This window comes from Haliotis rubra, unplaced genomic scaffold, assembly GCF_003918875.1.
Source record: "Haliotis rubra isolate DU_JTF1 unplaced genomic scaffold, ASM391887v1 Scf889, whole genome shotgun sequence".
Taxonomy (NCBI): Eukaryota; Metazoa; Mollusca; class Gastropoda; order Lepetellida; family Haliotidae; genus Haliotis; species Haliotis rubra.
In genome coordinates, this window is record NW_025767622.1 from 401333 (window position 1) to 419890 (window position 18558).

At 42.1% G+C, this 18558-nt stretch overlaps 1 protein-coding gene across 1 annotated transcript; it reads left to right on the top strand.

Moving 5' to 3' along the window:
- Positions 1 to 1001: 1001 nt before the first annotated feature.
- On the top strand, positions 1002 to 11732 carry LOC124263537 (multiple epidermal growth factor-like domains protein 6). Its single transcript, XM_046698199.1, has 4 exons — positions 1002 to 1052; positions 1881 to 2765; positions 3633 to 3759; positions 11076 to 11732. Exons 1-4 carry the CDS (start codon positions 1022 to 1024, stop codon positions 11542 to 11544), a joined length of 1512 nt encoding a protein of 503 aa, XP_046554155.1. The 5' UTR covers positions 1002 to 1021; the 3' UTR covers positions 11545 to 11732.
- Positions 11733 to 18558: the final 6826 nt, after the last annotated feature.

An 18558-nucleotide genomic window follows, 5' to 3' on the forward strand; every position in this document is an offset into this window, starting at 1 on the left:
AACATGGAATATTTTGCACATCAAAGTCAGGGTTGAAGAGGATGGGCATTTATTTCACGATTGATGTATAGTAATCCTAGAATAAAAGCAAATTCATTTTATGCATGGGTGGGTTTTTTTATTTGTTAAAGGACTTTCTGAAGGGCAATCCACTGAAGGTTAATGTTAGACAATTTTAGTAGACTGTAGGCAGAGAGAACAGATTTGTAACAATGTATACGTGTTTGAAACCCCGACGTCATCACAGTACGGACCAGAGCGGAACGCGAAGCTGACAGGCGCCGTGCAAAATGATGGTTAAAACAGTAGGCTGCGATTCCAGTCACAAGAACCACACACCCTTACGCCACGGGAAAAGGGTCTGAGAAGTTCCAACGACGTCATTGGTTTATCGATTGGCACCAATGACGTCATATTGCAAGGGACATAAGTCATGGTGTGTTTATTGCGAACATAAAACACTCAGTCAACATGCAAAATATGAATCGATATAAGACAGAAAATAACTGGGTTACTTGTTATAACTACAGCTGTAGCTATGCAACTACTGGCTAAATACTTTCTGTGTTGAAACACCGCAAAACAAAAGGGTGTATTCTCGAGTAAACGTGCCCTTTAGCTGCCAGTTGCTGTCTGTCTGGAACAACCCTCCAATGAGGTTACCAGCTTTACACACGCCGACCTAGTCACCAACAGCAGGAAGACAAAACGGAAAACATGAAAACATGAATCAGTTTATAAAGTTATTGAAGCAACGATCAGGCGACATACACGAAGCGGGGATCGTGGACTACACACCGGGCCAAGAGTTTCAGAGTAAGTGCATTTTATTTTGATACTGCGGGGAGCTGCTTTTACCAGCTGTATTGCGCTTTTGGCTCTACATCTTCTTGGTGTTAAATATTTCAAGTTTGCAATGGTTCGATGTCTTGTCTCAATTAGTATATATTATATTTATGTGTGTATAGAGTGTCACTGTATATTTCGTTTTCAGGCAATGATGTCATTGTTGTTCATCATCATGCTGATCTGTCTGGCTGATTCTACACAAGGTAAGAAAGACGAAGGAAAAGTTGCCCATGTGAATATGTTAGGCTATGAAACATTATTCAAAGTGATCATTTCTCTATGGGTGTAAAGCCCATCCTATCTGTCCGTCCGTCAGCCGCTCCGTCCTGATCTGAACACAGCAGTAGTTTCACTTGATGACGCGGCTGGTCCGCGTGATCCGTATGTTGTCTGTACATCTGGTGTACCTTCAACATATCCGTTGTGAGTATCTCTGACATACGATGTTGATGTCAAAGGTCAGTCTGGTAGTACTATATTAGAAAGCTTTCCGCGGCCGACTATATTCAAATTGATGTCCATTATATATCTGATGGGTGATGCCACATGCATCAGACAACGTTGGTGGAATTTACGAAAAGTCCAATTATTTATTATAATTTTTCAGGATGTAGTAATAAGTGTGTAGCCGTTAGTTGTGATGTGTGGCTCATTCGCTATTTCTATTCTGTTAATTTTTTAATCACACGTCAAACAATTGGGCTTTCAAATTGACAGTTTATGGCAATGCACATGCTCAAACGTGTTGCACGTGGCTCGTGCTGACGCCACTTACGTCGTGAAATAGCACAAGCATATTTAATTAAATTCACTAATTATAGTGTTTACATTTTTTTTTCTTGGCGTACGCATGTAGATTTCCTATGTGCACAGTTTCGTTTTGGGGCAATTTTATGTTTACTGTTGGTGTGCAGTTATACTGTGGCACTGTATTTGCCAAAGGAGATGATAAATGTATGTCCAGCGGCCTTGGTAGTTTTAGTTATACGTTATACGTTTCATAGCACTACCATTTGTATTTTACTTGACAGGTGCGGAATGTATTGAGGGACAGCATTGTTCTGACTGCGATGAGAAGGGCAATTGCTTACACAGTTGTGAGAGAGGCTATTTTGGAATGAAATGCAAGTTCGTTTGCAGCAGCACATGCAGATATAAAACATGCCAGCTAGATCCAGGTAAAGGTACAAGCAAGTGTTCTGATGGCTGTGTACCAGGGTACCAAGGCCTACGTTGTGGCAGACCATGTGACAGTCACGTGGTCAACTGTACACTGTGTCCAGGTGGATGTAACGGGGAGTACTGTCAGCTGGGTGATGCTTGTTTTGCCGGATGTCGAGATTCCAGGTACGGATTAGGATGCAAGACGTGTCCCAGTAACTGCAGAACCTGCAACAGGATGACAGGAGTATGTGACGAGTGTGACCCGACACACTATGGAGTCAACTGTGAGAAGACGTGTGAGAACTGTGCAGGATCCTGTGAGTCTGACTGTGAATGTGTTCCTGGCTTCTACGGGGACTTCTGTGCCGAGACTTGCAGTAAAACATGCCGCCCCAAGTCAGCCCACAAGTGTCTTCCTGCTGTGACGTCAGACAGCTGTACAGGAGAATGTCACAAACACAGCGCCACGTGTCTCCATGGCTGCGTGGATGGTTGGTTCGGCCCGAGGTGTTCTTCTCCGTGTAATCCTGGATGCCGTCATCAAAGATGTAATGCAGCAGGTTTATGTGCTGAAGGCTGCGAACTTCATCATTTCGGGTCAGCCTGTGAACCTTGTCCCGAGAACTGCGCCAACCGAACATGTGATCAGACCACTGGTGGCTGTGTGACGGATTGCAGCGAGGAAGGAAGTGAGCCTAACTGTACACAGACCTGCTCCACTCCAGGATGCTCTTCAGCCAGTCGTAACGCTAGTGAGTATTTTTTTATCCACATATATGTATTCTAATGAAAACGTGACTAAACCTTTCCCACATCCATATGATATCTGTACCAAACACACAGTCGATTGTACAGCTTCCACATCATGTGTATATGTTTAAATGTTACCCCAAGTTTTAAGATTCAAGTCAGCATCAATCTGGAAGTCGGAGAAAATTTCAGAAGAAGTTTGCTTTGATTATTTTTTCTCCCAAACCTCTGAAAATAGATTTGTAAACATATCTAATGTTTTACAGCGGTAGACGAATCTGTACACCTTCATGATAATCAGTATTCACAATTTCACACGAGGATTAATGAAGCACCACCAACATTATTTTGTGTGATTATTTTAAGGAATCCTGCATCCTATTGTATGTATATTAAACGGGCATCTGTAACATATATTACTCTGATTAGAACAAAACCAGTCAGGATTTGAAAATTGTTTACTGGCAGTCTGAAAGGAATACACAAAAGCATGAATACCAACAATCCAACTGTCATCCTAATGTTGACATTTTCACAATTTGTGTCACAAATATTCTGGAAAAGATCATAATCAAGAATAATGGGAGATAAACAATTATAATACGGAAATGCACCTGTGTTCTGTTATGCTAAAACATTGTAAGAGGATGTGTTATACCCCTAAATAAGACACGATATTGGAAATGACTACAAACTTCTATGCAACATTTGACTGTAGATAAGATGTACGATCTCACAATCACTAGATGTGTACGATGGAGAGGGTTTTGGCGCTTTTAATCACGATCAAATGCTGATTGTTTCATGGAAGGCTCGTTGTGATTCCTTGTCCCCACACTAGTATTCATGTGTATGTTTTGTTTTGTCAGCTCTGCCGGGGGTGCCACATATGAGCACAACCACCCTGATATGGGTTGTGTGTGCAGCAGTCCTTTTCTTCTTGGTTGCAAGTTCCGTATGCTGTGTCTGTTTCCGCAAAGGCCCCTGTATACAAAGGTAGGTTTAGCTGCATTGTCCATTACAGCCGTCTGTGAGACTGTGCTTACGAGGGATGTTAAATGTCTGAGTGAGATTTGCAGAGAAACAAGAACCGTTCCACACGCTGTCTATTCAATGACGGCAGGTAAGAGGAGGTAAATCCCAACTGTTTTGGTTTTTGCGGTCGGAGGATTTGCTCTCTGCTATACGTGTGAGCGAAAGTTGGTTTTGAACGCAGAATGCTCTCAATAATATTTCAGCCATATCACAGAGCCTGATCACGCAGTCCACACTGAGAACACACGAGACCAGATTTTACTCGAGTTAATTAATTCCTTTAGAGAACGTAATGGATAATCTTTTCTCTGTATGAAGTATTTGTCCAGAACATCACTACTTTGTGGTCGGTCTAGATCACGGTATTAACCAAATTCACCACTCCCTGTTGAATATGTCAAAGTTCAAGCAAGCCGTTCCATTTGAAAGAAAATTGTATTTTGAAGTTTGTTGAAAAAAATATGTGAAATGCTGGACTTCATTAATAGGTAACCTCTGGTCTCATTTGGGCAGAAAGTAGACACCGCACTAACTGTGTCAATAAATGCAACAAAACCATTTCTATCATCATGAGAAATCTTTTCTGAAAGCAAAGCCAATGGTTTATATAATATATCCTGAGCATATGTTCATAAGTCACGTTATTACCCACGTGGTCAACGTATTGTAGTTGCATACTAATCTCGTACGAGTGTCGTATAGCGTTTACCTGTGCCGTAACGACTTGACCTTACAATCTAACGATTTGATTGGTCAACCGATGACATCTCAATTAGGTCACGTTGTGACGGATCTACTTTCTTATTCATTACAAACACGTGAATTCATTCATTCTACAACTTTTACTCCGTCAATTAAGTTAGATATTTCCAACGTTTTAATAGGTCAGGACATAAGGGTAATTTATTACACTATACGTGGTGGTAGAGCGAACTGTATTTCTTTCTAAGATGCCAAATTTAATACTTTCTAAGGTTAATTACGATTAACCTAAGGCAGAAAACAAAACCGAAAAGCGACTGTGTCGTACAATAATCGCTCAGAGCTAACTGACGCGCTGTTCTATTCACACACACACACACCTTCACACACACACACACACACACACACACACACACACACACACCTTCTCGTAAACCTCATGGGGCAATATCACCGTGGTATTTCTACTACCAACTTAAGTTAGATCAGTACACCCAGATGAAGCTGACTAGTCACGCAACAGTCCACGAATGCATTGTGGGAATGTAAACATTGCACACGTTGCCGTGCCGCTTTTAAATCCTGAGTCGAACTGAGACAATTTATCCGTCGAAAAATATAAACGTTATATACGAAATGCTTCCACCAGTGATATTAGCCGGGTGAAGTAGCTGCAAACCAAGAAACGGGGTGTTATGGAGTTGTTTCATGTAGGAGGCTGCTCGAGGCGATGACAACTGACATGCACCGTGACGTCGGTCACCAAGGGTACGTTTGGTAACGAGGGTGACGTCTTGCAAAATTCTTTTGCAACCACTTTATAACCGGTTTTGGTTTGAACGCATAAAAATAACAAAACTACACTATTTTGTCAATTTTACGCAGGTAAGACGTGGTAATAAATAGAATTCTCTCGGTCTCATTACATACGAATTATACGAAACTCGTGACCTTCCTATGGTATCATACCGTGTATATAACATAGGAAGGACACTCGTTTCGTTTAATTCGTATGTAATGAGACCTCGTGTAGTATTCTCTCTATATATATTACAATTAGAGTTGTGCAGCCATGTGATCCATTAAAGCAAAAATGATAGTTTTCAAAAGCTTCTTTCAGAGGCATTTTAGGAAGTGGAAAGATTACGGAAATCTATGGATAGTCAGCTTCAGGATTTGAATGAGCCTGTCGTCCACGTGTGACGCCATACGGAATTGAAAGCTCGGACGATGTGAGAGTTGTGACCACTTATTGGCAAATTATCAGCGAACGCATTCAGGGAGCAAAATACATCATGAACGTCCAGGTTAGAGTAGACTTATTGTATCATAATGCCACGTTTCGGTAACAGCTGTTATAAACTGCCAAGCAGAAGTGAAGTAGTACCATCATCACTTAATGTTTTACGTGGACTTGCGGCTGTAGCCCACGTCGCCGACGGGGTAGGTGGGTCAACATGGTTCTCTGCTTTTTTGTTTGTCTTTAATTCATTTGAGCTGTCTGCTTACTAAAGTGGAGGGTAACCATCTTGGACCTCCTCAGCATAGATCTTCAACATCGAGCTCTTTGCCAAAGGAGACACCAATTTGAAACTAGCGTCAATCTCTAACGGTATTGGCATGACATGTGGACTCAATAAATGCAATACTCTTTCATTTGAAACGTGGCAAGGTCATTAATGATGGATCGGCCAAGTTACAATGGGGAGGAGTTATTGAGCATCTTGTGGAAGATCAGGCCTTCACCTATCTTGGAATGCAAGTTCGAGACAAGCACCAGAATGTCCAAATTCAAGAAAAACTTTGGGCAGAATTTCACTTAATAAACATCTAATCTCAGAGTTAAATGCTCGAAACAAGATCAAAGCATCCAATACTTTTGCTTTGCCTGTCCTCTCCTATTCCTTTGGATTAGTTGATCAGACAAAACAAGATATCCAGAGTCTTGACTGCCTGACCAAAAGGATCATGTCTGATAACAGAGCCCACCAACCTCGTTCCTCTCTTAATCGTTTATATATGCCAATTTGATTAATGTGGACGCACTTCTGAAATTTGAGGTTGATTTTTTTTATGGCAATGTACTGCTGGACGGTACAGTGATGGGAGTAAACCAGCTGAAATCCTTCACCAAGTCTGCCCATCATCGGTCATTTGTGGAGAAGCTTTCTGAGAAGCCATTGCATCGTGTGTACATGTAGTGGAACAGAATAGCAATCCAACCGACTCCTTCGTCTGGATGTAGTCGGCTGGTCTAAAATATGAAACAAGGGCAACTTTTTTGCTGCCAAGGTCTAGTCACTTCCAACTCGCAATCGCCTAACTGTAATTCTTAAAACAATAGTGACATGAAATGCCGACTGTGGATGCCCTTCTTTGGCACAAACAGAATGCCTTAAATGACTGATAGCATGCTTCTACTACTGTCTCCGCCATGTCTGTTGTTTTGACCCCAAGGTCCATCCATGGCACGACCCTGAACATGTCCAGGGCGTCACGGAAAATGATGCTTTTCAATGATTCTTTGGAATCGGCCCATATACTGCCTCAGACCAGCCAACAAACCTGATCTTGTCAGTTTTGATAAACCTAACGAATTTATTTGTTTCCTTGAATTTTCTGTACCTTTTGACAGCAACGTGATGTAACGTTTACATAACGTTTACGAAGTACATTCTATACAATCTTTTCCCCAGAACATTGCTAGCAACGTCGAAGCTGCTGTCAACAGGTCACTTACAATGAGTTCATTACACGAAGGCCTCTGAAGACATCTTTCCAATTGAAACTTCCTTTGCACCTTCTCCTCGAAAGTAAAGCGCTTACTTTTAAGGCCCACATTAGTTCATTGCCACAGACTCAATGTGGGATGCGTATTGCTGGAATGCATTTGTAAGAGAGTGATTTTGTAGCGTTATGAATTCAAACATGTAAAGGAAAGTGTTGCTCATTACAGTTTATTTCGCCACCAAGTAATGGGCGTTTGTACAAAAAAAAAATAACTGTATTAAAACAAATCTTTACAGTAATCTCTTATGGATATGTTGTGGCTTAGTTGTAAGGTCAAGTGTGTTGACATTCAAGTCCTTTGTGCTCATTTATAACGTGTACGATGTTCCAACTCCTTGTAGCAATAATATACCTCTGCTTTGGCCTAGTGACTATCACTATCACTATCATTCTCGATGAGATTCGTTTCATCAGATGACTAACTTTTGTTCTTACTGATTGAGTAATCAGGCTCACTTTGTGATTCTTTGCACATTTCCTCAACCACTTGCCATTCTGAACTACACGTGACATCACAGGAGAAAATGTTAGTTCCAGCTTGCTCCATATTTTGGGGGGATACTAGATGGTATTGACCAATGTTAAGAATGAATTATGCTAACGTTCATAGCTGTTTGATATTATTCTGCCTATGCTTAATGTAAACTATAATATAGTCATATCTTGCTAATTTTGAGTCGAGGTATTTTGCGTTGCCTTAGTGCCGTATGTTTCCACTGACGTGTGATGTGTTTTCTTATGTTACTTGCTGTGCGTCTGAGTGTTGTCAGTGGTAACTCCAGGTACATGTAAGGACTGTACCTATCCATATGGATGTAGTCCAGAAATGGGTGAACCTATTTAACATGTCATTGTATGCCCTCTGTGTTCTTTGTTATTTAATGAATGCGAAAATACCAATGCTGTCATTTGTAATATGAAATGCTTTGAACTACAAAAAGGTTGGCTATACCTAAAGCATATGTAGTGATCCTGCCGATGTATGATACATTTGGAATACTAAGGGGGGCTGACATATGTCCTGCTTGGTAGATATCGAAAGGTGCAGTTCATGCAAGCCTGCATTAGTAACCTGTGAACGTTATTCTATGAAAGCAAGAGGGATTTACTGGAATCTACACTAAACTGTTCATGGTGATGTGCCCTGACACTAGTGACAGATTGTTTGCTAAGAGAGCAGATACAAATGGAAATGAGAACTAAACCAAGCCCCCCTTCGTTGCACAATATCTTAAAAGTCCTGGCACTCATGAATGAAACCAATTTACAAATATCATGGTTTACGATACAAAATTAGACTGGCTCTGTCAAGCTATAACAGTCAGTAAATTCATCAGGACATTTTGTTTTAGTGTACATGACATAAATACATTGCCAGGTTTGCAAGTATCTCTTTCCACCTAAGAAGTGTGCTTAGCTTTTATAACAATTAAAAACCTCTTGTTTCTATAACGTCCTGTATATTTCTTTTGCAAACATGAGATATCAGGTACTTGTGTATATTTTATGTTAATTAGAATTACACTATATATAGTCTTAAGACAGTACAGTGTTGCTATATTATGTCATGAGTTGGCCTTGATGCACATAGGTAGGTCTAAAGCAATGCCCCAAAGAATATCTGGGTTAAGACTGGTCGTCAACAACCCATGCTATAAGACGACTTCCGTGTGGAGGATTCACTGAGTCGGCTGTGCATATCATTCTATCCCAACTGTGTATGCCAATGCTCACTACGTCAGTAATGGAATGTCTAATACTGAATCAGTAATTTACAGAATGTCCTTTAAGAACTGGAATGTTAATGTGATAGGTGTTAAGCTCGTGTAACCGCAATCGGATCTCATGTATTTATTTATTATGTTTGTAAAGTTAGCTTTGTGGTGTTGCAAACATGGATTTGTGAGCAGATGAAATGTTTCATGTATCCTGGCCACATGGTCTAAAATTCGGGTTTTCGGGAAAGTCTCTTGTTTTTCGGTATGTACCTATGAAAAGAACGGCCACAACGCGGACAGATTCGGGACATGTTGATTTTAGAACTTAAAGGAGACGGATAAATCAATATACTATCCGACTGTTTGTCGATCGTCATTGCTGTTCAAACGCTTATGGACATCTTTCGGATTTGAAATGACAGATTTCAATTTATATATACTGACCCGCAATGAAAACGCATAAGTGATTTTGATGTAGAATAAAGTGACAAAAAATCATTTTCAGTGTATGACATGGGTAATAAGCAATGATTATGGTTCCATTCTTGCTGCAAGGACATTGTGAGATCTGCGTCGTTGGCTGGCGGTGGCTAACGTCGATAAACCCTGAGGTCTGGTGAATACGCTGGCCGGTCCTTTACATTAATTCCATCTTGCTGAATGAATGTTTGTGTCACCCTGGCGGCATGAGGACGGGCGTTGTCATGTTGGAATGTTAGTGGATGTCGAGGGGCGTTGGTGACGGCGCAGCAAAGGAAGCACTGCGGGCTCAGAACTTCATCCACATAACGCTGTGCAGTCAGATTACCTTGGATGACAAGCGGATCACTCCTGAAACGTATAAGCGGAAGGTCGCGGGTTCGATCCCCGTCATACCAAAAGACCTTAAAATATGGTACTTGTTGGTCCCTGCCTGGCGCTCGGCATTAATGGGTACAACAAGCACTGGTCGGCTCGGAGGCAGTATAATGTGTCTGAGTGGGGTATTCATGTTTCACTGCGGCCTGGTATCTCAGTGGGCTAGCACTATAAAACCAGCTTAAGTCTGGGCTAGTAAAAGCAGCCGCACATACACATACACACGCATGCACGTCGACATATGAGCGGAATATTCTCAAGCACGACGTTAAACCCAATTTTTTTCCTTACCTCACCTCCTGAAACGTGCGTTGATGGCTCCCCAACCATTACACTATCACCACCAAATCGATTTCTCTATCTAACACATGGGCCTGCATAACGTTCCCCACGACATCTGTAAACACGCTGTCTTTCATCAAGAAATGACACACAATACCGGATAGGTACACAATACCGTCTGAAAAGACAAGCCTTCGGAAGAAAAGTTGTTGTTGCTTGGGCATACTGCTGTGCGAATTGACGTCGGGCTTGGCTGTGACGGGGCCGGCCTGTCTCATGCGTCGAATGACTGTCCATGGCTACCAACACTGCTGCTGCTGTTGTTGCCGTTCTGAAGCGATCTCGAAGGTGCGCAGTCACATCTGTCGATCTTGTCTGACCGTCGTTACCGGAAGTCGCCCTGGTCGAGGGCGGTCGGCAACGGCCCCTGTCTTCTGGTGACGACTGACAAGAAGGCCAATGGTGGACTGGTTGACATTAGCAACAACATTTTGTGAAGTACCGGCTTCAGAGCGTGTGCATGTTGCTGCAGATGTTTAAGACTGGCTACTGACCTCTCTATACACGTGCAATATATGGGAAAGACCTCATGAAGTGCACGTACTGCATTATCAGGATTGCCTTTTTTTTTAACGAATGATAAAGAATGCGTTTTCACGAATGTTTCTGTTTTCGGAAACATGAAGTGGATTTGAACTCAAAATGATCTGGAAATGATCTGAAAAAAAATCTTCATTGCGGGTCAGTATAATTCCGTGTGTTACATCATAGCATTAGGGAAAATGTAATTTGACTTTGCCGCTATGAACCACAATCATTTAGCAGGGTTACTGCCAAAAGAAGGCATTAAACAACAGGCAAACAAGACACATCATCGTTACATGTGTTTTCTATAACGTTCTGTTTTATCTCTTTTTATTCAAACAGGTCAACCCAGGCTGAAACTGGTACTCAGAACAAAGTAGACCCCAGTTACATGCACTACCTGGAATTGCACAAATATTGGGAAATAAGAGAAGATGAAACAGACCTTGACGACGGGTTACCGAATCAGAACCAAGGCAGCACAAGCGATGTCCGTGATGACTCACTGCCTGTGTTAGCAGATTACCTTCCGGGAGATGGCAACATTGAAACAGGCAATGGTGTAATTGAAACAGGCAATGGTGACATTGAAACAGGCAATGGTGACATTGAAACAGGCGATGGTGACATTGGAGCCGAGAAATTCGACTATGATGTCCCAGATGGTACAACAGCCAGTTCAGTCTCCGACTCCTACACACACCTCACGCGGGACGTTCCTCTTGCTGACCTAAGAGCAGTTTCTACATATATATCACCAACTGAGGACACTTATTCAACATCGACTTCTTCCAGTGAATACAAAACCTAGAAGCGCGGGATAATGACACTAAAGTAGGGGACGGTGACACTGAAACAGGGAATCGGGACACTGAAGCAGGGGTGGTGACACTAAAGTAGGGGATGGTGACACTGAAGTAGGGGATGGTGACACTGAAGCAGGGGATGGTAACACTGAAGCACGGGGTGGTGACATTGAAGCAGGGGATGGTGACACTAAAGCAGGGGTGGTGACACTAAAGTAGGGGATGATGACACTGAAACAGGGCATCGGGACACTGAAGTAGGGATGTGACACTGAAGTAGGGGATGGTGACACTGAAGTAGGGGATGATGACACTGAAACAGGGCATCGGGACACTGAAGTAGGGATGTGACACTGAAGCAGGGGATGGTGACACTGAAGTAGGGGATGGTGACACTGAAGTAGGGGAAGGTGACACTGAAACAGGGAATCGGGACAATGAAGCACGGGTTGGTGACACTGAAGTAGGGGATGATGACACTGAAGCAGGGGATGGTGACACTGAAGTAGGGCATGGTGACACTGAAATAGGGAATCGGGACAATGAAGCAGGGGATGGTGACACTGAAGTAGGGGATGGTGACACTGAAGTAGGGGATGGTGACACTGAAGTAGGGGAAGGTGACACTGAAACAGGGAATCGGGACAATGAAGCACGGGGTGGTGACACTGAAGTAGGGCATGGTGACACTGAAATAGGGAATCGGGACACTGAAGTAGGGGATGGTGACACTGAAGTAGGGATGGTGACACTGAAGCAGGGGATGGTGACACTGAAGTAAGGGATGATGACACTGAAGTAGGGGATGGTGACACTGAAGTAGGGGATGATGACACTGAAACAGGGCATCGGGACACTGAAGTAGGGATGTGACACTGAAGCAGGGGATGGTGACACTGAAGTAGGGGATGATGACACTGAAACATGGAATGGTAACACTGAAGCACGGGGTGGTGACACTGAAGCAGGGGATGGTGACGCTGAAGTAGGAGATGATGGCACTGAAGTAGGGGAAGGTGAAACTGAAACAGGGAATCGGGACAATGAAGCCCGGGCTGGTGACACTGAAGCAGGGGATGGTGACACTGAAGCAGGGGATGGTGACACTGAAGTAGGGCATGGTGACACTGAAATAGGGAATCGGGACACTGAAGCAGGGGATGGTGACACTGAAGTAGGGGATGGTGACACTGAAGTAGGGGATGGTGACACTGAAGTAGGGGAAGGTGACACTGAAACAGGGAATCGGGACAATGAAGCACGGGGTGGTGACACTGAAGTAGGGCATGGTGACACTGAAATAGGGAATCGGGACACTGAAGTAGGGGATGGTGACACTGAAGTAGGGGATGGTGACACTGAAGCAGGGGATGGTGACACTGAAGTAAGGGATGATGACACTGAAGTAGGGGATGGTGACACTGAAGTAGGGGATGATGACACTGAAACAGGGCATCGGGACACTGAAGTAGGGATGTGACACTGAAGCAGGGGATGGTGACACTGAAGTAGGGGATGGTGACACTGAAGTAGGGGAAGGTGACACTGAAGTAGGGGATGATGACACTGAAACAGGGCATCGGGACACTGAAGTAGGGATGTGACACTGAAGCAGGGGATGGTGACGCTGAAGTAGGGGATGGTGACACTGAAGTAGGGATGTGACACTGAAGCAGGGAATGGTGACACTGAAGTAGGGGATGATGACACTGAAACAGGGCATCGGGACACTGAAGTAGGGATGTGACACTGAAGCAGGGGATGGTGACACTGAAGTAGGGGATGGTGACACTGAAACAGGGAATCGGGACAATGAAGCACGGGGTGGTGACATTGAAGCAGGGGATGGTGACACTGAAGCAGGGGATGGTGACCCTGAAGTAAGGGATGATGACACTGAAGTAGGGGATGGTGACACTGAAGTAGGGGATGATGACACTGAAACAGGGCATCGGGACACTGAAGTAGGGATGTGACACTGAAGCAGGGGATGGTGACACTGAAGTAGGGGATGGTGACACTGAAGTAGGGATGTGACACTGAAGCAGGGAATGGTGACACTGAAGTAAAGGATGGTGACACTGTAGTAGGGGATGGTGACACTGAAGTAGTGGATAGTGACGTTGGAAATGGTGACACTGAAATAGGGGATGGTGACACAGGGGACGGTGACACTGATACATAGGTCATTTCTTTCGAAGACAACCACTCATGCTCACACCTCATGTGAATGGCTTTTTTGCTGAGGCTAGTCGTCACCTACACGTATATATCACATGTTGACGACACAGCTTATATTCGTTACATTAAGTACTCAATTACAGCAGTAATAAGCTAATCTTGAGACCAACACGTCCTTGTTCCAAATCATCTGCAACGCCTGGAAAAGAACATGCTATGTTGAAGGTGATTTACTTTTCTTGCTGAAGGTCACAAGCCGACGATATTTTTGTTATAGTGTTATAGATGTTGCCACTTGTCTATAGTTATGTCTTTGAAGGTCTCATCAGTTTTACGCCACATTCGAAATACTAAAGGACAATATCCTGAAAAATAATCTGTCTGAACCAGATAGCCAGTGATTGTTGTTATTCCCAACATCCCACGTGCACTGCATGTTTGTTTCTTTGATTGGCATTCTAGATGTTGAGGAGATGAAGAATCAGGACAATGTTTATGGATCTACAATTTCTTCATTCGATACAGGCGACGTTTCGACATATATTCTAATGTCGTTGTCAATACCAATACAGAATAAAGAAGTTATTTGTTTATATTTAGGGTTTCTAGTAATATATTTAAGAGCTGTCAGTATTGCGTTTGCTTCTTCAATCGAGTAATCTAGAAGGTACAGTTCTGGGTCCAATGGCAGTGGCACAAACCACTGCACCGCCATCTTTGGATCCATCTGTAAATAAGGATTTGTATTCATTATATTCATTTTTAATTGCTTAAATTCTTGTTTATGTTGTAATTCATTAGTTTGTAAATGTTGTCAGTGTTAGGTGTAAATATCAAGTCTGGACCAAGCAAGCCAGTGATTGTCAATATATTCAACATCCTATGTGAACTGTATGTTTGTTATTTAACGCTGCAATGTTGCAGCAATAGGACGGCGACCTGTAAATATCAAGTCTGGACCAAGCAAGCCAGTGATTGTTAATATATTCAACATCCTATGTGAACTGTATGTTTGTTATTTAACGCTGCAATGTTGCAGCAATAGGACGGCGACCTGTAAATACCAAGTCTGGACCAAGCAAGCCAGTGATTGTCAATATATTCAACATCCTATGTGAACTGTATGTTTGTTATTTAACGCTGCAATGTTGCAGCAATAGGACGGCGACCTGTAAATATCAAGTCTGGACCAAGCAAGCCAGTGATTGTCAATATATTCAACATCCTATGTGAACTGTATGTTTGTTATTTAACGCTGCAATGTTGCAGCAATAGGACGGCGACCTGTAAATACCAAGTCTGGACCAAGCAAGCCAGTGATTGTCAATATATTCAACATCCTATGTGAACTGTATGTTTGTTATTTAACGCTGCAATGTTGCAGCAATAGGACGGCGACCTGTAAAAATATCAAGTCTGACCAAGCAAGCCCAGTGATTGTCAATATATTCAACATCCTATGTGAACTGTATGTTGTGTTATTTAACGCTGCAATGTTGCAGCAATAGGACGGCGACCTGTAAATATCAAGTCTGGACCAAGCAAGCCAGTGATTGTCAATATATTCAACATCCTATGTGAACTGTATGTTTGTTATTTAACGCTGCAATATTGCAGCAATAGGACGGCGACCTGTAAATACCAAGTCTGGACCAAGCAAGCCAGTGATTGTTAATATATTCAACATCCTATGTGAACTGTATGTTTGTTATTTAACGCTGCAATGTTGCAGCAATAGACGGCGACCTGTAAATATCAAGTCTGGACCAAGCAAGCCAGTGATTGTCAATATATTCAACATCCTATGTGAACTGTATGTTTGTTATTTAACGCTGCAATGTTGCAGCAATAGGACGGCGACCTGTAAATATCAAGTCTGGACCAAGCAAGCCAGTGATTGTCAATATATTCAACATCCTATGTGAACTGTATGTTTGTTATTTTAACGCTGCAATGTTGCAGCAATAGGACGGCGACCTGTAAACATCAAGTCTGACCAAGCAAGCCAGTGATTGTCAATATATTCAACATCCTATGTGAACTGTATGTTTGTTATTTAACGCTGCAATGTTGCAGCAATAGGACGGCGACCTGTAAATATCAAGTCTGACCAAGCAAGCCAGTGATTGTCAATATATTCAACATCCTATGTGAACTGTATGTTTGTTATTTAACGCTGCAATATTGCAGCTAATAGGACGGCGACCTGTAAATACCAAGTCTGGACCAAGCAAGCCAGTGATTGTTAATATATTCAACATCCTATGTGAACTGTATGTTTGTTATTTAACGCTGCAATGTTGCAGCAATAGGACGGCGACCTGTAAATATCAAGTCTGGACCAAGCAAGCCAGTGATTGTCAATATATTCAACATCCTATGTGAACTGTATGTTTGTTATTTAACGCTGCAATGTTGCAGCAATAGGACGGCGACCTGTAAATATCAAGTCTGGACCAAGCAAGCCAGTGATTGTCAATATATTCAACATCCTATGTGAACTGTATGTTTGTTATTTAACGCTGCAATGTTGCAGCAATAGGACGGCGACCTGTAAATATCAAGTCTGACCAAGCAAGCCAGTGATTGTCAATATATTCAACATCCTATGTGAACTGTATGTTTGTTATTTAACGCCGCAATATTGCAGCAATAGGACGGCGACCTGTAAACACCAAGTCTGACCAAGCAAGCCAGTGATTGTTAATATATTCAACATCCTATGTGAAACGTTTGATATTTATGTTGCAGCAATAGGACGGCGACCCGTAAACATCAAGTCTGACCAAGCAAGCCAGTGATTGTCAATATATTCAACATCCTATGTGAACCGTATGTTTGTTATTTTAACGCTGCAATGTTGCAGCAATAGACGGCGACCTGTAAACATCAAGTCTGGACCAAGCAAGCCAGTGATTGTCAATATATTCAACATCCTATGTGAACTGTATGTTTGCTATTTAACGCTGCAATATTGCAGCAATAGGACGGCGACCTGTAAATACCAAGTCTGACCAAGCAAAGCCAGTGATTGTTAATATATTCAACATCCTATGTGAACTGTATGTTTGTTATTTAACGCTGCAATATTGCAGCAATAGGACGGCGACCTGTAAATACCAAGTCTGGACCAAGCAAGCCAGTGATTGTTAATATATTCAACATCCTATGTGAACTGTATGTTTGTTATTTAACGCTGCAATGTTGCAGCAATAGGACGGCGACTCTGTAAAATACCAAGTCTGACCAAGCAAGCCAGTGATTGTTAATATATTCAACATCCTATGTGAACTGTATGTTTGTTATTTAACGCTGCAATATTGCAGCAATAGGACGGCGACCTGTAAATACCAAGTCTGGACCAAGCAAGCCAGTGATTGTTAATATATTCAACATCCTATGTGAACTGTATGTTTCGAAAGTTATTTAACGCTGCAATGTTGCAGCAATAGGACGGCGACCTGTAAATATCAAGTCTGGACCAAGCAAGCCAGTGATTGTCAATATATTCAACATCCTATGTGAACTGTATGTTTGTTATTTAACGCTGCAATATTGCAGCAATAGGACGGCGACCTGTAAATACCAAGTCTGGACCAAGCAAGCCAGTGATTGTTAATATGCGCCACGTTTCACATTGATTGCTTGTTGCTTAACGCTTGAGTTATCTATAAAAAAACGAGGCTTAAGTTATTTTAAGACGCGCCTGTTGCAAGACGAAAACCTGAATAACAGTTTTAAGTAAACACGCCCGACCGCTCTGAAACATTCAGTGAGGGAACCTTGTGATTGATGTGTTAATTCAACCCTGTTTATAACCTTTTTTAATATTACGAAGCAATTTCGACGTCTTGTCTGTGATCAGTTGTTACAGGATATGGTGTTTAATTAAATCATCGCAGCTATTTTGTGAACATTAACACGACAAATCCAAAAAAAACCGTTTCAGAATTTGAGCAACCTGGAGTAAAATACTCAACTTGAATTCAAAATTGTTGATTACAATTAGAAAGGTAGTCGCCATTTTACAATGTTGGCGGCTCACTGAACAGGGAAATTCGTTTTAAACATTCATTCAAGTGTCTCTGAGACCAAAGGGTAGTTGAATCGAAGGTACATTTTTTATCTGTTTTCGATAAATAGGTTTACAAAACATCGTATCTTGTGTAGCGTAATTATATGCATTCCTTTGGTTTTAGTTTAGCATTAACTCTGAAATGCATGGCATGTGTAAGAAAAGTTTCCTTTAATGAAGAGATGGGCCTTGTGTATCAACGGTAAGGGAGGTAACTGCAATAGAGCCTTCAGGGATGGTGTAGGCAATTAGACTGGTATTGATTTGAAACGTATATCTCTGCATAGTGTTCTTCAACATTGATTTTTATTTAACATTAGAGGTAATTTGTTATACTGCAAATTAAATTGTTTTCCATTTTAATAAAGGCTCGCCCCACATCAAAGTGTTTTCTCTTGTTATAATTTATGTCGATGAAAGTATGGGTCTGTTACAAAATTAAACTAAAAATAGAACATAGTCAATTTGTTGAAATTTTCTACCTTTCTTTGGGTGAAAGGTAAAATATGTTCCATACATCATGTCAGTCTTTCATAAACACTATGAGCAAGTGGGTGAGTGAGTTTAGTCTCTACGTCACACTCCAACAATATTCCACCTATAATCGATTCTGACCAGACAATACAGTGATGAACGGGATGGGTATCGGCCAACGCAATTGACAAACACCATGGATATATGTGTAAAGATACACAACAACAGCATGAGTATCGATCAGCGCAATTGGGAACCGATGACACGTGTCAATCAGCGAGCCTGACCA

Bases quoted from the DNA above. Each gene is read 5' to 3' on its own strand.
- LOC124263537 (XM_046698199.1), top strand. From the start codon at position 1,022: ATGCTGATCTGTCTGGCTGATTCTACACAAG. The intron at 1,053-1,880 runs GTAAGAAAGACG...TTTACTTGACAG, and splicing joins TCTGGCTGATTCTACACAAG to GTGCGGAATGTATTGAGGGA. The intron at 2,766-3,632 runs GTGAGTATTTTT...TTGTTTTGTCAG, and splicing joins TTCAGCCAGTCGTAACGCTA to CTCTGCCGGGGGTGCCACAT.